This window comes from Camelina sativa, chromosome 11 (assembly GCF_000633955.1).
Source record: "Camelina sativa cultivar DH55 chromosome 11, Cs, whole genome shotgun sequence".
Lineage (NCBI taxonomy): Eukaryota > Viridiplantae > Streptophyta > Magnoliopsida > Brassicales > Brassicaceae > Camelina > Camelina sativa.
The window spans coordinates 10,363,522-10,381,525 of record NC_025695.1 but is presented as its reverse complement, the minus strand read 5'-3'; the positions used below and the strand labels follow the sequence as shown (position 1 = coordinate 10,381,525).

The 18,004-nt window shown below is 36.5% G+C and overlaps 3 protein-coding genes and 1 pseudogene across 4 annotated transcripts; 2 read left to right on the top strand and 2 right to left on the bottom strand.

Annotated features, from left to right (window-relative positions):
* Positions 5-3,933, top strand: LOC104722724 (dual specificity protein kinase shkE). 2 transcript variants are annotated; one of them, XM_010440936.2, is made up of 14 exons: positions 5-417; positions 728-1,154; positions 1,261-1,386; positions 1,475-2,006; positions 2,116-2,156; positions 2,240-2,308; positions 2,399-2,499; positions 2,604-2,682; positions 2,777-2,875; positions 2,967-3,035; positions 3,130-3,179; positions 3,311-3,392; positions 3,483-3,577; positions 3,675-3,933. In XM_010440936.2, the coding sequence occupies exons 1-14, from the start codon at positions 95-97 to the stop codon at positions 3,769-3,771; spliced, it is 2,190 nt and encodes a 729-aa protein (XP_010439238.1). In that variant the 5' UTR covers positions 5-94; the 3' UTR covers positions 3,772-3,933. The 2 variants fall into 2 exon arrangements, with proteins under 2 accessions (XP_010439238.1, XP_010439239.1); XM_010440937.2 differs by having other exon boundaries at positions 7-417; positions 1,264-1,386.
* Positions 4,852-7,600, bottom strand: LOC104727821. The gene is made up of 4 exons (XM_010446890.1): positions 7,451-7,600; positions 5,416-7,207; positions 5,224-5,342; positions 4,852-5,139 (listed from the first exon to the last, which is right to left on the bottom strand). Exons 2-4 carry the CDS (start codon positions 7,202-7,204, stop codon positions 4,852-4,854), a joined length of 2,196 nt encoding a protein of 731 aa, XP_010445192.1. The 5' UTR covers positions 7,205-7,207; positions 7,451-7,600.
* LOC104722723 lies at positions 11,258-14,458 on the top strand. Its single transcript, XM_010440935.2, has 4 exons — positions 11,258-11,900; positions 13,138-13,350; positions 13,451-13,528; positions 13,675-14,458. Exons 1-4 carry the CDS (start codon positions 11,343-11,345, stop codon positions 14,320-14,322), a joined length of 1,497 nt encoding a protein of 498 aa, XP_010439237.1. The 5' UTR covers positions 11,258-11,342; the 3' UTR covers positions 14,323-14,458.
* On the bottom strand, positions 14,523-16,071 carry LOC104722722 (annotated as a pseudogene).

Here is an 18,004-nt window from a genome sequence, read left to right as displayed (position 1 = left end):
GTCTTCGTCTATTTTAAATTTATAATTTAATTTGTGGATTTTACCAGAGTCGGATCTTGATGCGACTGCTCAAACCAATTCTCCGGCGAGTACCATGGCCGGGAATAACTCGGATTCTAGTCTCTACCAGGTTTTGGTGGAGTGGTGTCAGAGAATGGAGACGAGCCAAGCGAGATTGAGGGAGGACGTTGATGACTTGCTGCTTCAGGAGGAGAGTCGAACCGGTAAGGAACCTGCGGCGGAATTGGAAACGGAGGCGGAGGCTGAGGCGGCGGATTCCTGGGATAATCCGACGGCGACTTGGGAGAGAGCGGTTTCAGGATTCTATTTCGCTGATAGTGCGTATCGGACTTTGATGGATTCGATGGGACACGCGATTCATGTAACATCTGCCGCGTCTGGAGAAATTACTTTCTGGTGAGAGACTGATAACTTCCTTCGGTGTAGTGTTCATCTATGGTGTTTTGTAGATGCTTTTGCTTAAATCAGGGAGGAGTGTACTGTTCCATTGATTTGCCTTCTGTGATCCGCTATACCTGATGAATTTAGTTTATTTAGTGAGTTTTACAAATGAAAATTCGAGATTGGAGTATCTGAATCTGCTTAAGGTTCTGTAGATTAAGCAGTTAAACAAAGTTATAATTAGTGATTCTTTGTTTATGCAAGTGGGGTAATATACTATGCGTTTCTGAGTGAAGAGATTTTTTTTTTTTTTTTGTTATCTTAGGAGTCGTTCTGCTGAGAATCTTTACCACTGGTATGCTGAGGAAGTTGTTGGCTACAGAACGATTGATGTGCTTGTAACCGAAGAATACCGTAATAGCCTTACGGGTATCAGGAATAGGGTTTGCCGTGGAGAGACTTGGACTGGTCAGTTTCCGTTTCAGAAGAAAACTGGTGAACTATTCATGGCGTTGGTGACTAAAAGCCCTGTTTATGAAAATGGTGAGCTCGTTGGTGTTGTTACTGTCTCGAGTGATGCGACGCTTTTCAATAGGATGCATCCACTAAGTAACGAGCATCAGCAACAATCACATAGTAATAGACAGCAATCAAATTCGAGAAAGCACCAATGGCACCTTCCCAGGGCTCAGATTGCTGCACCACCACAGGTTCCAGTTGTCCCACAGTATTCATCAACTGATTCAAACCTGGTAAATCTCGCATCCTGAGTGTTCGAAGTTTTTTGTACCTTTTAAAAAAAAAAAACTTGTGCAAGATGAATGATAGTTTGTTTTGCTGTTTCGTGCACAAACCAAGAAGGCGTCGAAGCTTCGACCACAGAGAAATGGAGATGATTCTGTCAATGCAAATCAGAATTCTAGGAGCCGAGATGAAAATGTTCCTGTTGTTGCCTCCACAACTTTCGAGAAGTATGGTTCACTGGTAAGTCTTTGTTGTCTACTTAAACAGGACACTTCTCATTAGAATGTCTTAGTACAATGATTCTGAATCTACATATATACTAGTGTAGGCGGATAAGTTTTTGGGGAAGCTGCAAAGAAAGATTACTGGCAACCAAGGAAATGAAGAGAATGAGCCTATCTTAGGAAATGGTATAAATAAGTCAGCCTGTGGCAGTGGAGCTAGTTCTAAGGCTTCTAATGCAGTTACATATACGGCTTTCAGAGACAATGGCAATGGAAAACCAAAAAAGGCTGAAATTAGATTTTCAGATGTCTATGGGAATGGAGATGAGGATTTCAATGATGTGATACATAATGGAGACCGCTTTCAGTATATTGGGAATCTGGGACAAAGGAAACCTCCCAGAGGACTAGAGAGTGGTTTGGTGTCTGGCATGCGGGGAACAAAAATGTCGGACCTAAATGGTGAGATAGAAGATGCTTGGAATACTCGTCCTAGCGGCGATCCCTTGCCAATTCTTGGAGTCAGCATCAATAAGCAACAAACTCCTGCCAACCAAGGGAATAATAGATTCGTTACTGATTCGTCATGTGAGATACGATGGGAAGATTTACAACTTGGGGAGGAGGTCGGGAGAGGTGCATTTCGTTTACCAGAGTCTTGTACTCATTTTCACGGTTTAGATATGCAAAATTCAGTACAGATCTTTGTCTTGTATGTTTAAATCGATGATGTGTTACATCACAGGTTCATTTGCTGCGGTTCATCGTGGAGTTTGGAATGGATCAGTAAGTTTTTTGTTATGTGATTCAAAAATGGTTCCTGTATCAGTGCAGATGAGTTATTAAGTAGTCCAATCTATCTGGATCAGGATGTTGCTATTAAGGTATACTTCGAGGGTGATTACAATGCGATGACATTGACGGAGTGCAAAAAGGAGGTACGCATATTTACTTCCCTCTGCTATGCAAGTGTTTAGAGAAATAATCTGTGCCAGACAAAATAAATCAGTTGGGATCAATATCACCAGATCAACATTATGAAGAAACTGAGACATCCGAATGTGCTATTATTTATGGGAGCGGTTTGCACAGAAGAAAAATCTGCCATAGTCATGGAGTATATGCCAAGGTGAGATCATTGACCTATGGATCTGGATGTAGTGTTGCTCATTATCGAGTGTGTTGTATAAATTACCCTGTGTTCATTTTTTTCCTTCCGGTTTTGGTGATTAGAGGGAGTCTCTTCAAAATACTACATAGTTCGAATCAGCCATTGGACAAGAAACGTCGTCTAAGAATGGCACTTGATGTTGTAAGACTCTGATCTTCCAAAGACCACCTCCCTCCCAATGAAAGAAAAACATATGAAATGCTGAGCGAGTTCGGGTTCTCTATTTTTGTTGCAGGCTCGGGGAATGAATTACTTACATCGCAGAAATCCTCCAATAGTACATAGAGACTTGAAATCGTCCAATCTACTTGTGGACAGAAACTGGAATGTCAAGGTACAAAGGCTTCAGTTTACTCAAGTTGCATTCATGAATACCTGTAAACTGAGCTTATTACTGCATGTACTGACAACTCTTTCTTCCCTAGGTTGGAGACTTTGGGTTGTCAAAGTGGAAGAACGCAACCTTCTTGAGTACTAAATCCGGGAAAGGAACTGTAATGTTTCGTAAATGTCATCTCTGTTTTTTTAATCCACAAAACATTATTGGATTTCTGTTACTAATCATTTTTCATTGTTTTCTAAGTGCAGCCGCAGTGGATGGCTCCTGAAGTTCTCAGAAGTGAACCTTCGAATGAGAAGTACGGTTGATATAATATGAACATACTAAACCCTTTTTTATTCTCTTTTTTTTTGACAATATTATTCGATAACTTGAACATTCCCTTGGAGTAAAAAAAAACTCAATACTTTCGTTGTAAACTTGTAATAGGTGTGATGTGTTCAGCTTTGGAGTCATCTTATGGGAGCTAATGACTACTTTAATACCATGGGACCGTCTAAACTCTATTCAGGTATCTCTGGAATGATGTCGTTAGGATAGTATAGCTAAATCATGAGATTGTATTAATCTTAAGATTGTAATACTATCAACTTTTAATTAGGTTGTTGGAGTAGTCGGGTTCATGGATCGACGATTAGACTTACCTGAAGGATTAAATCCCCGGATCGCATCCATAATACAGGATTGTTGGCAAACGTAAGACTGATATATGTATAAATTGTTTCATCAAATCCACCCTCAAAACTTCGGAAAAGCGTTTTTTAATAATCTTTGTTCTCTATCCTTGGAACAGTGATCCAGCAAAACGACCTTCGTTTGAGGAATTAATTAGTCAGATGATGAGTCTCTTCCGCAAACCTGGGTCGGGTGCGCAAGAAGACGACGATTGAAGAAGGTAAATGGTTCATGGTTTTAAAAGTTTACAAGGCATAATTGTCAAAAAAAGAAAAGGTTTTCAAAGCAAGGACGTGTAAAAAAAGAAAGCATCGTCCTGATCACTTACTATACAAATGTTTCATTGTATTATACCAAACTACTATATATTTTCAATATATGAAAAAAAAGAAAGAAAGAAAGCAAAAGGCTGAATCAAAGTAACATACATACCCGTTACTAATTAGTTTATTAGAGTTAGGCTAGTGTGTTCTGTTCTGTTTTGGAATGTCTACAGAAATAGAACCTTGTTTTCCGATTAGTGGTAAAAGTTTGGTTCAATTCTCTGCAATAAAACTTGGTATGCTTTCGGTTTGAGTTCGGTTTAGTCGTAAAATGGGGATGGGAAGTGCAGCCAGAGGAGGACCTAGATGTAATTTATAAAACAAAAGGGGTGAAAAAGAGAATAAGGAGAAAAACAGAGAGATTTGGTGTCTTGTAGTGAATTGTACTGTAGTTGGTTTCTTTTTATGGGGTAGAGAAGAGAGCAGAAAATGGAAGCAAGGGGTAAGGTGACTGAGTAGTGACAATTCGTAGCTTTGCTTCTTTTGCTTTTTTATTCTCTCATTACAGCTTCCCATCACTGCGTCGTCTGTAGCTTCTCAGCACCTAATATAAAAGAGTCAGAAGCCTAAATACAACAATATTTTTTAAAAACTTTTAATTCTTCAATTCGGCATCTTGATGTAGACGCAGTTACATAATTGATTTATTAAAAGAAATTAAAAGGATACATAGATGGCAGTGTTCAAAAAAACGCTAGGCGGAGAGTGGGCGGCATCCCTCCGCCTAGCGCCTAGAACGATTAATCGGCGCCTAATCGTTTTAAGCGGTTTAGGCGGGTTTGAATAAAATAATATATATATATATATAATAAAATAATCATATAGACTTTAACACTTCAACCTAATAAAAGAATATGAATCAAAGTTATAAAGATCAGCAATAAATTTTAGTTTTTTTAAAAATAAATAAATTGTAATGATGATCATGATTCTAATCACTATCTCCTACTTCCTAAGAGCAGCTCTGATCTTCTAAAATCCATGCTCATCATCTGATTCAAAATCAATATCAACTTCTTCGCCTTCATCAGATTCATCAAGCTCCCTAACCAAATCTTCATGTGTGGTTGTGTCTCCTAGTTCCACATATGCATCTTCAACAATCCAATCTTGAGCATGAACAGCAGTATTTGCAACTAGTATGTCCATATTCTTATCTTTTTGCTTCTTTCGTTTGGCCAACAGTCTCATGTTGAATTGGACATAAACAAGATTGTTCAACCGTTTTGTTTCAAGTTTATTTCGCTTTTTGGTGTGCACCTAATATAATTTAATAAATGAGAGACAAATCCACAATTTTATTAATTTATTAAAGAAAGAAATCTTGTAGTTTGAAGTAAATACCCCTTCAAAAGTACTCCAATTACGCTCACATCCTGATGAGCTAGTCGTCAAAGACAAAATCTTTTTTGCCATTGTTTGTAGTTTAGGAACTTCAACTCCATAAAAGTTCCACCATTGAACTGCAAATACATAAGTTTATTAGTAAATTATAGATAAAAAATATTCAGAATAAAAAATAATTATAAAACAAACCTGGATCAAAATTTTCATCATTCTTGGAGCATCCTTTAATGGCTGTTGGATGTCCAAAGTTTCCCTCTTTTCTTGTATACATTGAAAGTTCAGTGTTGATGACAAATGTCTGAGTATTAAGATCATTAGGAAAAAATGCATCAACACATTTAAAAGTAGCGGTAACCACATCTCGGTCGAATTGGATACTCGAATCCTTATAAAAATAATAAGGATTCAAAAAATATGCCACCCAATGAAGAGGACTATCAAGTCGATCTTTACCCTTCTGATCAATGATATTAAGTACAGGTCTATAATTCTTCTCAAGATTTCCTAGTGCCTTACATATCTCTTTCTTTGCCTCTTTTAACTCTCCATGTAGAAAACCCATTGTCGGCTTCTGATCTCCATCAACCAATCTAAGTACTCTAACCAACGGTGCAAAGACTTTCAAACACATTTCCATACCATCCCAAAATTCCATACTGGTTGTTGTGTTACGGGCTGCGAGTCCTTTAGCATGCTTTGCCCATTTACATTGTTTCCATTGATGGCTAGCAAACATCATCTTTAAACTTTCTTCCTTCTCTACCAAACTTTGCAAAGTAAGAAATGCAGATGCAAATCTAGTTACTCCAGGCCTAACAATGTCTTTTCTCTTAGTAAATTTTCTCATCATGGACAAGGTCTGGTGATGAGCGTATATAAAAATGGTAAATGCCTTCGCCATTTTAATTGTTTCTTCAAACACAGGAAGTTTAGAAATGCCTTCCACCATGAGATTAATTGTATGCGTTGCACAAGAGGTCCAAAATATGGTGGGTCTCACCTCTTTTAACAACTTTGCAGCAGCCATGTTGTTAGTGGCATTGTCTGTTACTACTTGAACTACATGATCTCCACCTAATTTTTCGATGCACTCATTGACATACGCAAATATATATTCACCTGTATGGGAATCATCAGAGCAATCTTTAGAGGAGAGAAACATGGCACCTTCTTTGCAGTTGATACACAAATTCATGATTGATCTTCTTTTTCTGTCTGACCAAGAATCTGTCATAATGGAACAGCCGTTCACTTTCCACTCATCTTCTTGTTCTTTCATCAAACCTTTCACTCGATCAACCTCTTCCTTTAACAAAGGCTCCCTCAACTGATATTGACTAGGTGGAGTAACACCTGGTCCAAATTGTCCAGCAGCCTCAAGCATTCTCTTAAAATCATCATTTGCAATAGCATTAAAAGGAATGCCATGAGAATACACCCATCTAGCAACATATTGATGCACCACATGTAATCTATCCTTTGCAATAACATTCTTGATATGCTGTTGTTGTTGTGTCAATATTGGACCTTTAGGAGTTTCAGGATTGATGCTTGAAGTAAATCTATCTATAGGACCAAGCATGCGAGCACTTTTGTTTGCTCCCATCCCTTCTACCTCAATAACTTCTTCATCCCCCTCTTGGTTTTCATCAATATTTACCGTCTTTCTAGTTTCCAGATCTGCCATTCGAACTCTTTTCTTCTTATTTTTTGCTTCTAGAATTGCTAACTTGCACTTTTCCTGGTCTTCTTTTTTAGATTTTGGGCAAGGTGCAACATTCCCTTGTATTCTAGCAACATGTTGCTTCAGTCTATGTATTCCTCCAGAAAACTCCTTTCCACATAATTTGCATTTCATTTTGTCCAAATTTTTGGGATTTACCAACATTCCAAACTCCCAGCCAACATCATTTGATTTTCTCTGCAAATTTGTAGTCTCAGGAACTGTAGTAGAATCTGATGTTGATGACGAAGCCATTATCTATTTTGGAAAGAAACAAAACAATTAAACAAAAGAGTCACAACAACAAACTTGACAATTAAATATTCATACAGAATTATTATTACTAAACTACTAAACTAGTAAACTTAAGTGTCACGGTTCACGATCAACAGGAAGCACGTTCACATCATATTCCATCACCATAAGCACACTAAAATTCGACAATTTGATGACTAAATAATTAATTTTTAAAATATAATTAGAATCACAACTTGAACTTACACGAGAATTGTTTTTGGAGCACTAAGTATTGGAGATTGAGAAGCAGTTAGGATCGCTTTACGAGAACTTCAAAATCAAAGAAGATGAACAGTAGCTTCTATATTTGTGCGGCTTTTTTTCTCCATCTAGGTTAGCTCAAAACAACGCAGCTTAAATATTTCACTAAAAAACTTAAAACGGTGTCGTTAAATAAAGGGACTCTAAGCGGACTAAACCGATTTACCCCGCCTAATCACCGTTCCACCCGCCATACTAAACCACCCGCCTAATACAACCGTTTACAGTGAAATCGGGACGGGTATGTGCCGCCTAGCGTTTAAGCGCCGCCTAGGCGGCCGCCCAGGGCGATTTCTCGAACATTGATAGATGGGTATATTGTACCGAGTATGTGCATGCATGTGCGTGAAGAGAAGTATTGAAAGGAAGAAAATTTTGGGGGTTGAAGATAATTGTCTGCTTGTCTGGTTAGGTCAGAACAAATCACATCGAGCTACATAGTAGTAAATATTTAGTTTACAATACATGCTTGTGACCTCTAGACAAAAAAAACTTTTAAGACTTTTTTGTTGTTTGCCTTGTATGTATTTCGATATTGTAACATTTCACAATAGAGACATCTTTATCTTTCTATTATGTGTAATTCATTGATTGATGAACGTGTCTATTTTACCAAGAGGTATCTTTTAGGGATCGTAATATATGTACATATTTTTGTTTTGGACCAATACATATTTTCGTTCTTTTTTTTTTTTTTTTGTGCAAACATATTTTCGTTCTTAAAATAAAAACTATCGAATAAAAGAAACAAAAATAGAGTAGGTTAAAGTTTCGTAGATGGAATCTTTTACCTTTTAATGATATTGATTAGGAAGGATTTGATGCTCATGATAAGAAATGATGCCAGTGGTGACTTAACAGAAAACATGACTAAACTCAGTACTAATTTGCGATGCTTGCAATGCTTTTTTTTATCGGTCAGTAAAGGATTCCTCTTTTTAGGCTTATTACTGAATACTGATTCTAGTTCAGTTTAGATAGTTAGTTTTGAAATTTATGTGACTGAAGAAAAGTATAATTCCACTAAAACAAACGAGCGTAAAGAAGAATAAACCAAATTAAAAATGTCCCGCATGGCGTGAACGTGTGTGATCGCAACAACTCACGAAACTAATCTTATCAAATGACTTTCATTTTTTTTTTTTTTTGCAATCTCACTCCTAAATTGGATGTTTCTTATTATTAGGTGCACCTAATCTTGTTAATAAATCATAGTATTCGTTAAATTAGTTCCTAGTTCCTATCCAAATCTCTTGCATTATTACAATAACATCAAATATACTACTTGCCAACAAAAATGTTATTTTGATAGGAAACAATAGTTCCCGCTGATAAATTTTGACTAGTATTAAATTTAGAGACAGAACGCGAAGAGAGACACGGTACGAACGAGTTCACACACGATAAGAGGTTGACCAAGGTCAACACAATCCGTAAAAAGCTGAAGAAGAACCACCGTCCACTCGTAGTCGACGACTATATACGACTCTATTAAGAAAACTCATGTGGCCCTCCACATTTTGTACTTGTATATGACACATGGCTAAATCGCAACGGCCGTTTCGTCTGTATGTCTTCTTCCATCTCTCTCAGTCTTTGTCCTGTCTTTTTCTCATTGCATGGAGTCATGAGACATACCGAAGATTCCAGTGCGGATTAATTGTCGGTCCAATTCTTGTTTTCCTTTTTACGACTACGAGTTAGATTCTCTGAAGCCATACACGTGAACCATGGGATTACCATGGGATTCGTTATATACATACTATGAGACTTATCTTTCTTAACAGTGTTTTTTCTTATTGACATGAAACATGTGATATATTTACAACTCAACTTAGTATCCCTAATTGTCTTAATGTCTTGTAATTTAGTCAATTGCATCTCACGAAATCTGTACAATACAATAAGTACAAGTCCAAGATGATTTGCAATATAATTACCATTTTAGATATTTAATATTACTCCCACTAACTATCTTTTGTTCTAAAGAAAACACACTATCTTTCATTCTTTTGGTTTTAGTAGCGACTTGGTGGATAATGAGTTTTCTCTTTCTCTCCGTCGAATAAAAATTAGATTAATTAAGAACATACTCTTAGGAAACTTTTTTGATTGTTTGACTAAACATCTTAATATTATATTTTCTCCAATATATATATATATATAACTTATACGTATGAGTGCTTATGTAGTTTTGTGAATTACGTAATTTTCATTCGTACAACAATATTATTAATCGCATCGAAACGAAAACAACTATTCATAGAAAATTCGCTATACAGTCCAAATGCACATTAATGATTTGAAAGACAAGAGAAGGAAACTAACAAAGAAAAAACACAAATACTGTATAAGAATTGTATACCAAATTCGATTTTTCCCATGGAGCAAAACGACGTAACACCGGACGGCGCTATTCCGTAACGAGACGAAAAAAGGAGTTAGGGACCTCGAAAACGTGATCATGGAAGGAGATATTATTATAACGATAGGCCATTGGATTTTACGGCCGAAGGAGAAGGACCCATATCAAAGTGACGCCAACCGTAATGGGGTCCGTAGTATAGTTGTGGTCCTCTTCCCATGCATCTCTAACAAAAAAGTATTGACACTTTTTGTCATCTCTCTGTTCTTTAGGACTCCGTCATATTATTTCTTCAGATTCACATGACCAAAATAACTATAGTAATGACAATTTCTTCTTAAATAAATGTTACTTTTTTTCTAGATTTGGTTCCAGTGCGGTGCTTACGACGACAAAGACTTTAGGCGATTCTAAAAAGAATTAGCTAAACCACAGGAAATAAATCTACAAATTAAAGATTACTTTGTAAAGGTCCAAATAAGCCTTCCTAAACAGTTACTGATTTGAATGTTTGTCTCAAATTTAACAAAACTACAAAGTGTTACTATAAGATGGCACATAAAACTACAAACTACAAAGTAGAAAATGATTAACAAGAGTTTTTATGAATAGTATTAAGTAGATTTACCGACAAAGTAGAAATATACAAAAGATGTAAGTAGGCGAAACATACGTATCAAGTTTTTGATAACTTTCTAGTTTTAAAAAGATATCATAACGCTACTAGGTTTTCTAAATATCAAAATGTCCCCAAATTTACAAGTTTTTTTATTGACTCCTAATTTTTTTTTATAAGTTATTATGATTTGTGGATTTTTCCAATTTCTTCACTAAAAACCACGGCCCTACTTGGATTAGCGGATTTATCTCAAAAACCCATTATGATATGTAAGAATATTTTTATAAGATGGTGCTATTAAGATAATGTGCAGTAGTTAGTCTCTCGCTAAGTTTTTCATTAACAAAAAAATTAATAAAATATAAAATAATAATTTTGTACTATTATAAAAGTTTCTTTAAACAAAGAAGAAAGTTTTTAAAGATTCTCATTTGAGAATCGTTTTCACCTTTTATGAGAAACTCTCGATATTCTAATGTATTTTATTATATCTTTTTAAGCGACAAATTTTTATGAAAAAACTCCAATGGACATGCTTTAATACTATGTAATGCATGGAAATTACTAGACGCAACTCTGGACTGGAATAAAATAAATAATACTACATTACTAATGGATATGGAGATTAACGAAATTTCCCGGGAAAAGAAAATAGAAAGTGAGTGACTCACACGCGCGAGTGAGGCGTTTGGTTACTAACCAGAACACTGTGTTCTATTGCTACGAGGCTACTTAACTCTTTTATTACAAAGCTCTCTTTTGTTTGTCTCTCTCTCTATCTTGCTCTCTCTCTCCAAATAACTCCGGCGAGAAGAAACGTTGTCGTTTCATTCGTCAAGTGACTAATAGTAATGGGAAAAGCTTCACGGTGGTTTAAGAATTTATTCGGACTTAAGAAACCCGACCCGGGTTATTATCCGGATCCATCTTTCGAAACACCTTCTCGGTCAACTTCCTCCAATCCTAAACGCCGATGGAGCTTCGTCAAATCCAAACGCGAGAAAGAAACCGCACCGCCGAATCACTTTTCTCCTCCTCTTCCGCATCCTCCGCTACCGAACTCGACGCCTCCACCGCCGTCTCACCACCAATCGTCTCCGAGACGACGGAGGAAACAGAAGCCGACGTGGGAGGACGAGGGAGATGAAGATTCTGACAAGCACGCGATTGCGGTGGCCGCCGCGACTGCTGCTGTTGCTGAGGCTGCCGTCGCCGCCGCTAATGCTGCTGCCGCGGTCGTCAGGCTCACGAGCACGAGCGGGAGGTCGACGAGAAGTCCTGTTAAGACGCGTTTTAGCGACGGATACGACGACGCGGCGGCGCATGTTAGTAAGTTTAACGGTTACGGCCGCGACGGTCGTGAAGATCTTGCTGTTATTAAGATACAAGCAACGTTTCGTGGATATTTGGTAATTTTCTTTTTCATTTCTTTAATTGCTATGCTAATACAATACTTATTTGACTCGTTTCTTAAAAGTATGTTACGAAGCTAAATCTATAATTTCATAGAAATAAAACTTTATACTACGAAGCTAAATTTTTCTTTGACGGAAGCTTAATAAATTTATCTGTTACATAATTTCATAAAAGTTAATAAAAATGGTTATAGATTTGTTAATACAAAAAAAATTCACGGGGATTATCGTCCAGATAACATTTTTCGATGTCGTAAACCTTCTGCTGCTTCCACTTCCCTAGACGAGTGATTAGACACATTAACCTTCTTCTATAGAGGCCACTTGAATATTCTTTGTATAAAACTATAAAGTAATTTGCTTTGCGGATACCCAAAAAACAAAATTGTACTAGTAGTATTTGCTTTTTCTTCTTAATTTTATATTAACCGGTTAATGGATTGATTGTTTTTCTGTTCAACCGACTCTAAAATTGATTCCGGTTCGAACCATGTAACGAATTATTACAAAATTAAGAGGTTTTTCTGTTCAATCAAGCAATACAAATTATTAGGAGTTTTTTTTCCTATTGGTTATTATTGAATTGTCTTTAACTGGACTGGACCACTGTAACAACATGGTGAATGCTGCTGGCTGCTATAACTAGTCTATATTTCAGTTCATTCTCTATATTTTATAGCCTCTATGTAGTTAATATATATGTCTATTAATGTTGTGATGCATGCATGCCTATTGCACTCTGTACTTTATAGTTTATGGCGAATCCTTTTTATTTTATTTTTTATTAGTGTATAGTAGTGTGTAAGACAATTCACACCCCGAATGTGTACTCATCGACATAAAAGTCGCATTGTTCATTAATAGTCGATTCATCTTTCTTCTCGTAGAGAGTGACTATACATGTAAATAATTGGTTTTATGGTATTTATTTATTTATATCCCTCTATTTAATTTTTGTTGAATTTCAAAAGTTCAATTCGTTTTGGAAAGGTCAACTTGTTTTTTTTTCTTATTCCACTTACGTTTGGCGCCAACCTCTATCAAAACTCAAAAGTAATGCTTTTGAAAAATTCAATATGGTTTTGTGGTCCTGTCCTGTCCATAATGGGAGGCTTGATCTCAAGGACTCAAATTTATTTAAAGAACTGACACTTGGAATATTCTCTGGTGATTATTGGCTTTCTCTCCAATTTAAAAGCAATTTGTGATTTTTTGTATAATTTAATCGTAGGCAAGGAGAGCGTTAAGGGCACTCAAGGGTTTGGTTAGGCTTCAAGCAATAGTTAGAGGCCATATCGAACGGAAGAGAATGTCAGTCCATCTGCGCAGGATGCACGCTTTGGTTCGGGCTCAGTCTCGTGTCCGTGCCAGTCGGATTATTGTCACTCCTGAATCTTCTTCTTCTCAATCCAACAATACCAAATCTTCTCACTTCCAGAACCCCGTAAGCCTGGTTAATTAAATCCCTTAACATTGTTTCTTTTTAACCTAAAATATGTCTTTTAGTATAAGGTTCCTTTTTAACAACTTCATTTATCCTCAAGGGTCCACCAACGCCGGAAAAACTCGAGCATTCAATCTCTTCCCGCAGCTCCAAGCTTTCTCATTCTCATCTTTTTAAGGTATTAGATTTTGCTTATGGTCCAAACTTATATGTTTCTCACATTATTGAATTTATGTTAGGCTTATCCATTTCACATTTCATTATTCTAATTAGTTTGTGACTCCTACAACCAATTAAACTAAGAGCTTGGATTAAAATTTTCAGAGGATTGGTTCTAAGGCTAGCGACAACAACAGACTTTATGCTGCTCATAGAGAAACATTCTCAGCCATGGATGAAGAAGAAAAGATCCTTCAAATCGACAGGAAACACATCAGTTCTTACACAAGACGCAGCAGACCAGACATGTTCTACTCATCCCACCTTGTCCTAGACAATGCAGGCCGTTCTGAACCAGTTTTTGTCACGCCTTTTAGTCCGTCCTCGTCGCATGAAGAGATCACAAGCCAGTTTTGCACTGCAGAGAACAGTCCTCAGATATACTCAGCGACTTCTAGAAGCAAACGCAGTACTTTCACTGCAAGTTCTATAGCACCGAGCGATTGCACAAAAAGCTGCTGTTACGGGGACCATCCAAGCTACATGGCTTGTACAGAGTCCTCTAGGGCTAAGGCCAGGTCCGTAAGTGCCCCAAAGTCTCGACCACAGTTATATTACGAGCGGTCTTCGTCTAAACGGTTTGGATTTGTGGATGTGCCATACTGTGGTGATACGAAGTCAGGTCCATTCTGTGGTGATATGAAGTCAGGTCCTCAGAAAGGTTCTGTTCTGCACACTAGTTTTATGAACAAGGCTTATCCCGGTTCAGGTCGGTTGGACCGTCTTGGAATGCCAATTGGATATAGGTATTGAGAAACGTTGCTGGACTGGTTAACCTGGTTTTGTTGTAGATCAGTGGATTGAGCTTTACTGCTAATTTTCTTGGTCTGTAAGTTTGGAGTTAAGTGGATTTTAATCTAAATTGCAAATACAACTTGCTTAATCAAAATGTTGGCATCTCTAGAAAGCACTATCATTTGCCTAGATTGTAGCAATTTGACAGAACTGGTGTAAAAAAAAAAAAAATCTAACTCTTAGAAAAATGTCATGTCCACTGGGATTTAGAGGAGTAGCTCAGTTTATGGCACCACTTACAGTATCTGTTCAAGTTATCTCCTCTGAATAGTATCACCAACCCCGAAGCAAACCTGCACATTGGCCAGTTTAGTAGCACAATCAAAGGCCAAATCTTTATAGACAAAACAAATGTTCTGAAGCTTAAGTAGTATGGTCGTTGGTATCATGAAGGATTAAGAAAGTTGTGAATCTTACCCGGCGACAAAGACGATGGATGCAATTACGCAAAGCACGAGTTGGCAAGTGTTGTACTTCGGTTTAACAATGGAACCAGGGATAAGAGAAACTCGGTTCTCATCCCATTCAAACTGTGGATGAATCAAGAGGAGAAAGCCGAGAAGAAAACCACCTAAGAAACCTCCAATGTGAGCAAAATTATCGACAGGAGGAAGTGTTCCTAATCCTAAGTTAACACCAACAATCACCAAAAGCATTATCAGAGTCACACCCTACAAAAAAAGAGAGAGAAAAAAATGAATCAACCAACCAAACAATTGTGAATCCAGAGTTGCTAAAATCAGATCATTCAGTGAGTGCATACCTTGTTGTCATAAGTAGTCCAATTGATTAACAACTCAGATAACATTGCTCCTAAGAGGCCAAACAAAGCACTTGAGGCACCAACAGATATAGCATTTTGAACAAACAGACAAGATAATATGCTCCCGCAGAAGCCAGATACTAGGTAGATCGTCCCAACTCGAACAAAACCAAACTGTTGTTCAAGACGAACTCCAATAAAGGCAACACAACACATATTTGCTAACAAATGGATAACACCAGCGTGCAACCACATACATGTTAAGAGTCTCCAAACTTGACCCCTTTGAACTATTTTGCCCCATGCCAAAGCTCCCATTTTCTCCAACCTGCCAAATTCACAGATCAGTTCAAAACCAAACCCAATGCATCCTTAAGAACTAAACCTTCTCAGAATACATAACAGAGCTCGTCAGCTCAAAACCTACCCAATGCATTTTCAAGAATCAAACAAGATTCAATACTTTTTTTTTTGGCTAAAAATTGGGGATTTGACTAAAATCTGAAATCTACAATGCTAAAACCTCAAACCCAGATCATAAAAACTTAAACTTTATAACGAAATCAAAATTTGCTACAATGTTCAGAGAGAGAGAGAGAATGAAAGACTCACGTAGAAGAAGAAGGACCGAGAAGAGGATTTGACTTGAAAGACTCAAATGAGAATCGTCCTAGCAACTTTTTTCCCAGACATCGATGGCTATTGAGAGGACAATCGTTGAAGTACATCACCACAATGAAAAACGACGACGTTCCCGATCACCACCATTGGAATCACCCACGACTTCCATCGCACGTCAGGTCTCCTCGTCGTCTGGCCGCCGCCGTTATGACCGTCTCTCCCTTCTTCAGGATCTGCTTCCGCCGTGGAAACCATCTCTGTCTTTAGCTAATTAATATAGCAATCTCTGCGAATCTTGAATATGTTTCTTTAGTATCAGAATTTGGGAACATATCATAGTTTGAGCAAAATTTTAAAAAGAAAACTTCAAATTGTTAAAAAATTTTAAAAATATTTAAATAATAACTGCCAAATCGCATTAGACAGGTAAACTGCGAACAGAGAGATATTTGCTGTCAAAGAGTTTAAAAAAAAACGGGAAAATTCCAAAAAAAAAAAACGCCAACTATTTCATATTTACAAAAAAAAAGATGAACTTTTTTCTTTGCAAGAATACCCAAACTATTTTTTAGTTGATAAAAAATACACGAACTACTATTTTTTTTCCAATTTATCCTTGTTTCCATTACGACCGTTAACGACATTGTGACGGTATTACTATTTTTAAAACAAATTCCAGAAAAAACACAAACTATTTATTATTGCCAGAAAAATACATGAACTTTTTTTTCTTTGCCTAAAAAATACGTAATATTCCATTTCTTATTTTTCCATTAACAATGTTAAAAATCATAATTCATAATTTTTTCTGCTCTCTTGAATTTCATATAAGTTTTCACTACTATAGAGGATAACTAAATTCAAGAACAAAAATACAAAACTAGATTAATCGATTTCCAAATTTCTCAATTAGTGTTGTTTTTGGATTTATACCGACTTTACAAATTTTGAAACTTCATAAATACTTAAACTCTAAAATTTCATGAGATCTCCACCTTTGTATACCTTTCATAAAATATTCATCTCCTTAGTTTAGTATCTTTTATGATGCTTATAGCTAGTGTAAATCATCAAATGGCCTGGTGTAGGCAAACTTGATCGAGATCATAGATTATAGCCATTTTGTGGGACATCAACTCCTGCAACCTAACCACATTCACCATTTTTTAATGCAAAAACAATACTAATTGAGAAATTTGGAAATCGATTAATCTAATTGTATATTTTTGTTCTTGGATTTAATTATCCTAAATAGTAGTGAAAACTTGTATGAAGTTCAAGAGAGCAGAGAAAATTATGAGTTATGATCTCTAACATTGTTAATAGAAAATTATGTATTTTTCAGGCAAATAAAAAAAATTCATGTATTATTTTGGCAAAATTAAATAGTTTGTGTTTTTTTCTGGAATGTTTTTCAAAAATAGTAACACCGTCATAATACCGTTAACGGTCGTAACAGAAAAGGGAAAAAAATAATAGTTTATGTATTTTTTATCAACTAAAAATTAGTCTCCGTATTTTTCTGGCGCCGAAAAAAATTCATGTTTTTTTCTGGCAAATATTAAATAGTTGGTATTTTTTTTGGGAATTTGGTTTCAGCTTTGTGTGTGTTGGTAATTGGTATTAGGCTATTAGCTAGTTGGTATGTATATGACGTACAACATATATAAGAACTTTATTTATATGCACACAGTAATTTGTGATATCGCATATTGTTTTGATAACCGAAAGTGTTTATACCACCTGTAAGGTAATTGATTTACAATTCGTGAACGACTACAAATGTTCATGAGTTGTACTATAATTCAACTCCTAACTTTTATAAGTTGTATAATCTGTAGATTGCAATACCATAATCGGCCGGGGAGAGGTATAACGTGACATTGATCCGATTCAGAATAGAAATCATGAGCTATGGCTCATGAATCTGGAAATCTGTTTAGGTTAAAAGATAATTTGTCTCATTCAAGGATATTGAAGTCGTTTGGAAGTCCAAACCCCTGTCTCAATGAAACCAATTGAAGATCCAATCCATCCTTCCCTCACGATTTTGAAGCTCCAAACAACAACGTCCGCCTCACCAAACCAAACCTAGAAGAATCATATAGAGGGTAAAGGGTAATTTTAGCCCAATGTTGTAACACTTGATTACCACACAAAGAAAAAAGAACCATATCCTTCCATCAACACTTGCTAGCCAGATACAAATCCTGCCATTTTCGTTATTTCCGTTTGGATCTGTTGGCTTAAAATAAC

Excerpts from the sequence above, each read along its gene's own strand:
- LOC104722723 (XM_010440935.2), top strand. The coding sequence starts at position 11,343 with ATGGGAAAAGCTTCACGGTGGTTTAAGAATTTATTCGGACTTAAGAAA. Across the intron at positions 11,901-13,137 it reads CAACGTTTCGTGGATATTTG|GCAAGGAGAGCGTTAAGGGC; the intron begins GTAATTTTCTTT and ends ATTTAATCGTAG. Across the intron at positions 13,351-13,450 it reads CTTCTCACTTCCAGAACCCC|GGTCCACCAACGCCGGAAAA; the intron begins GTAAGCCTGGTT and ends TTTATCCTCAAG.
- LOC104727821 (XM_010446890.1), bottom strand. The coding sequence starts at position 7,204 with ATGGCTTCGTCATCAACATCAGATTCTACTACAGTTCCTGAGACTACA. Across the intron at positions 5,343-5,415 it reads TGATGAAAATTTTGATCCAG|TTCAATGGTGGAACTTTTAT; the intron begins GTTTGTTTTATA and ends ATGTATTTGCAG. Across the intron at positions 5,140-5,223 it reads ATTGGAGTACTTTTGAAGGG|GTGCACACCAAAAAGCGAAA; the intron begins GTATTTACTTCA and ends AAATTATATTAG.
- LOC104722724 (XM_010440936.2), top strand. The coding sequence starts at position 95 with ATGGCCGGGAATAACTCGGATTCTAGTCTCTACCAGGTTTTGGTGGAG. Across the intron at positions 1,387-1,474 it reads TCGAGAAGTATGGTTCACTG|GCGGATAAGTTTTTGGGGAA; the intron begins GTAAGTCTTTGT and ends ATACTAGTGTAG. Across the intron at positions 2,500-2,603 it reads GTCATGGAGTATATGCCAAG|AGGGAGTCTCTTCAAAATAC; the intron begins GTGAGATCATTG and ends TTTGGTGATTAG.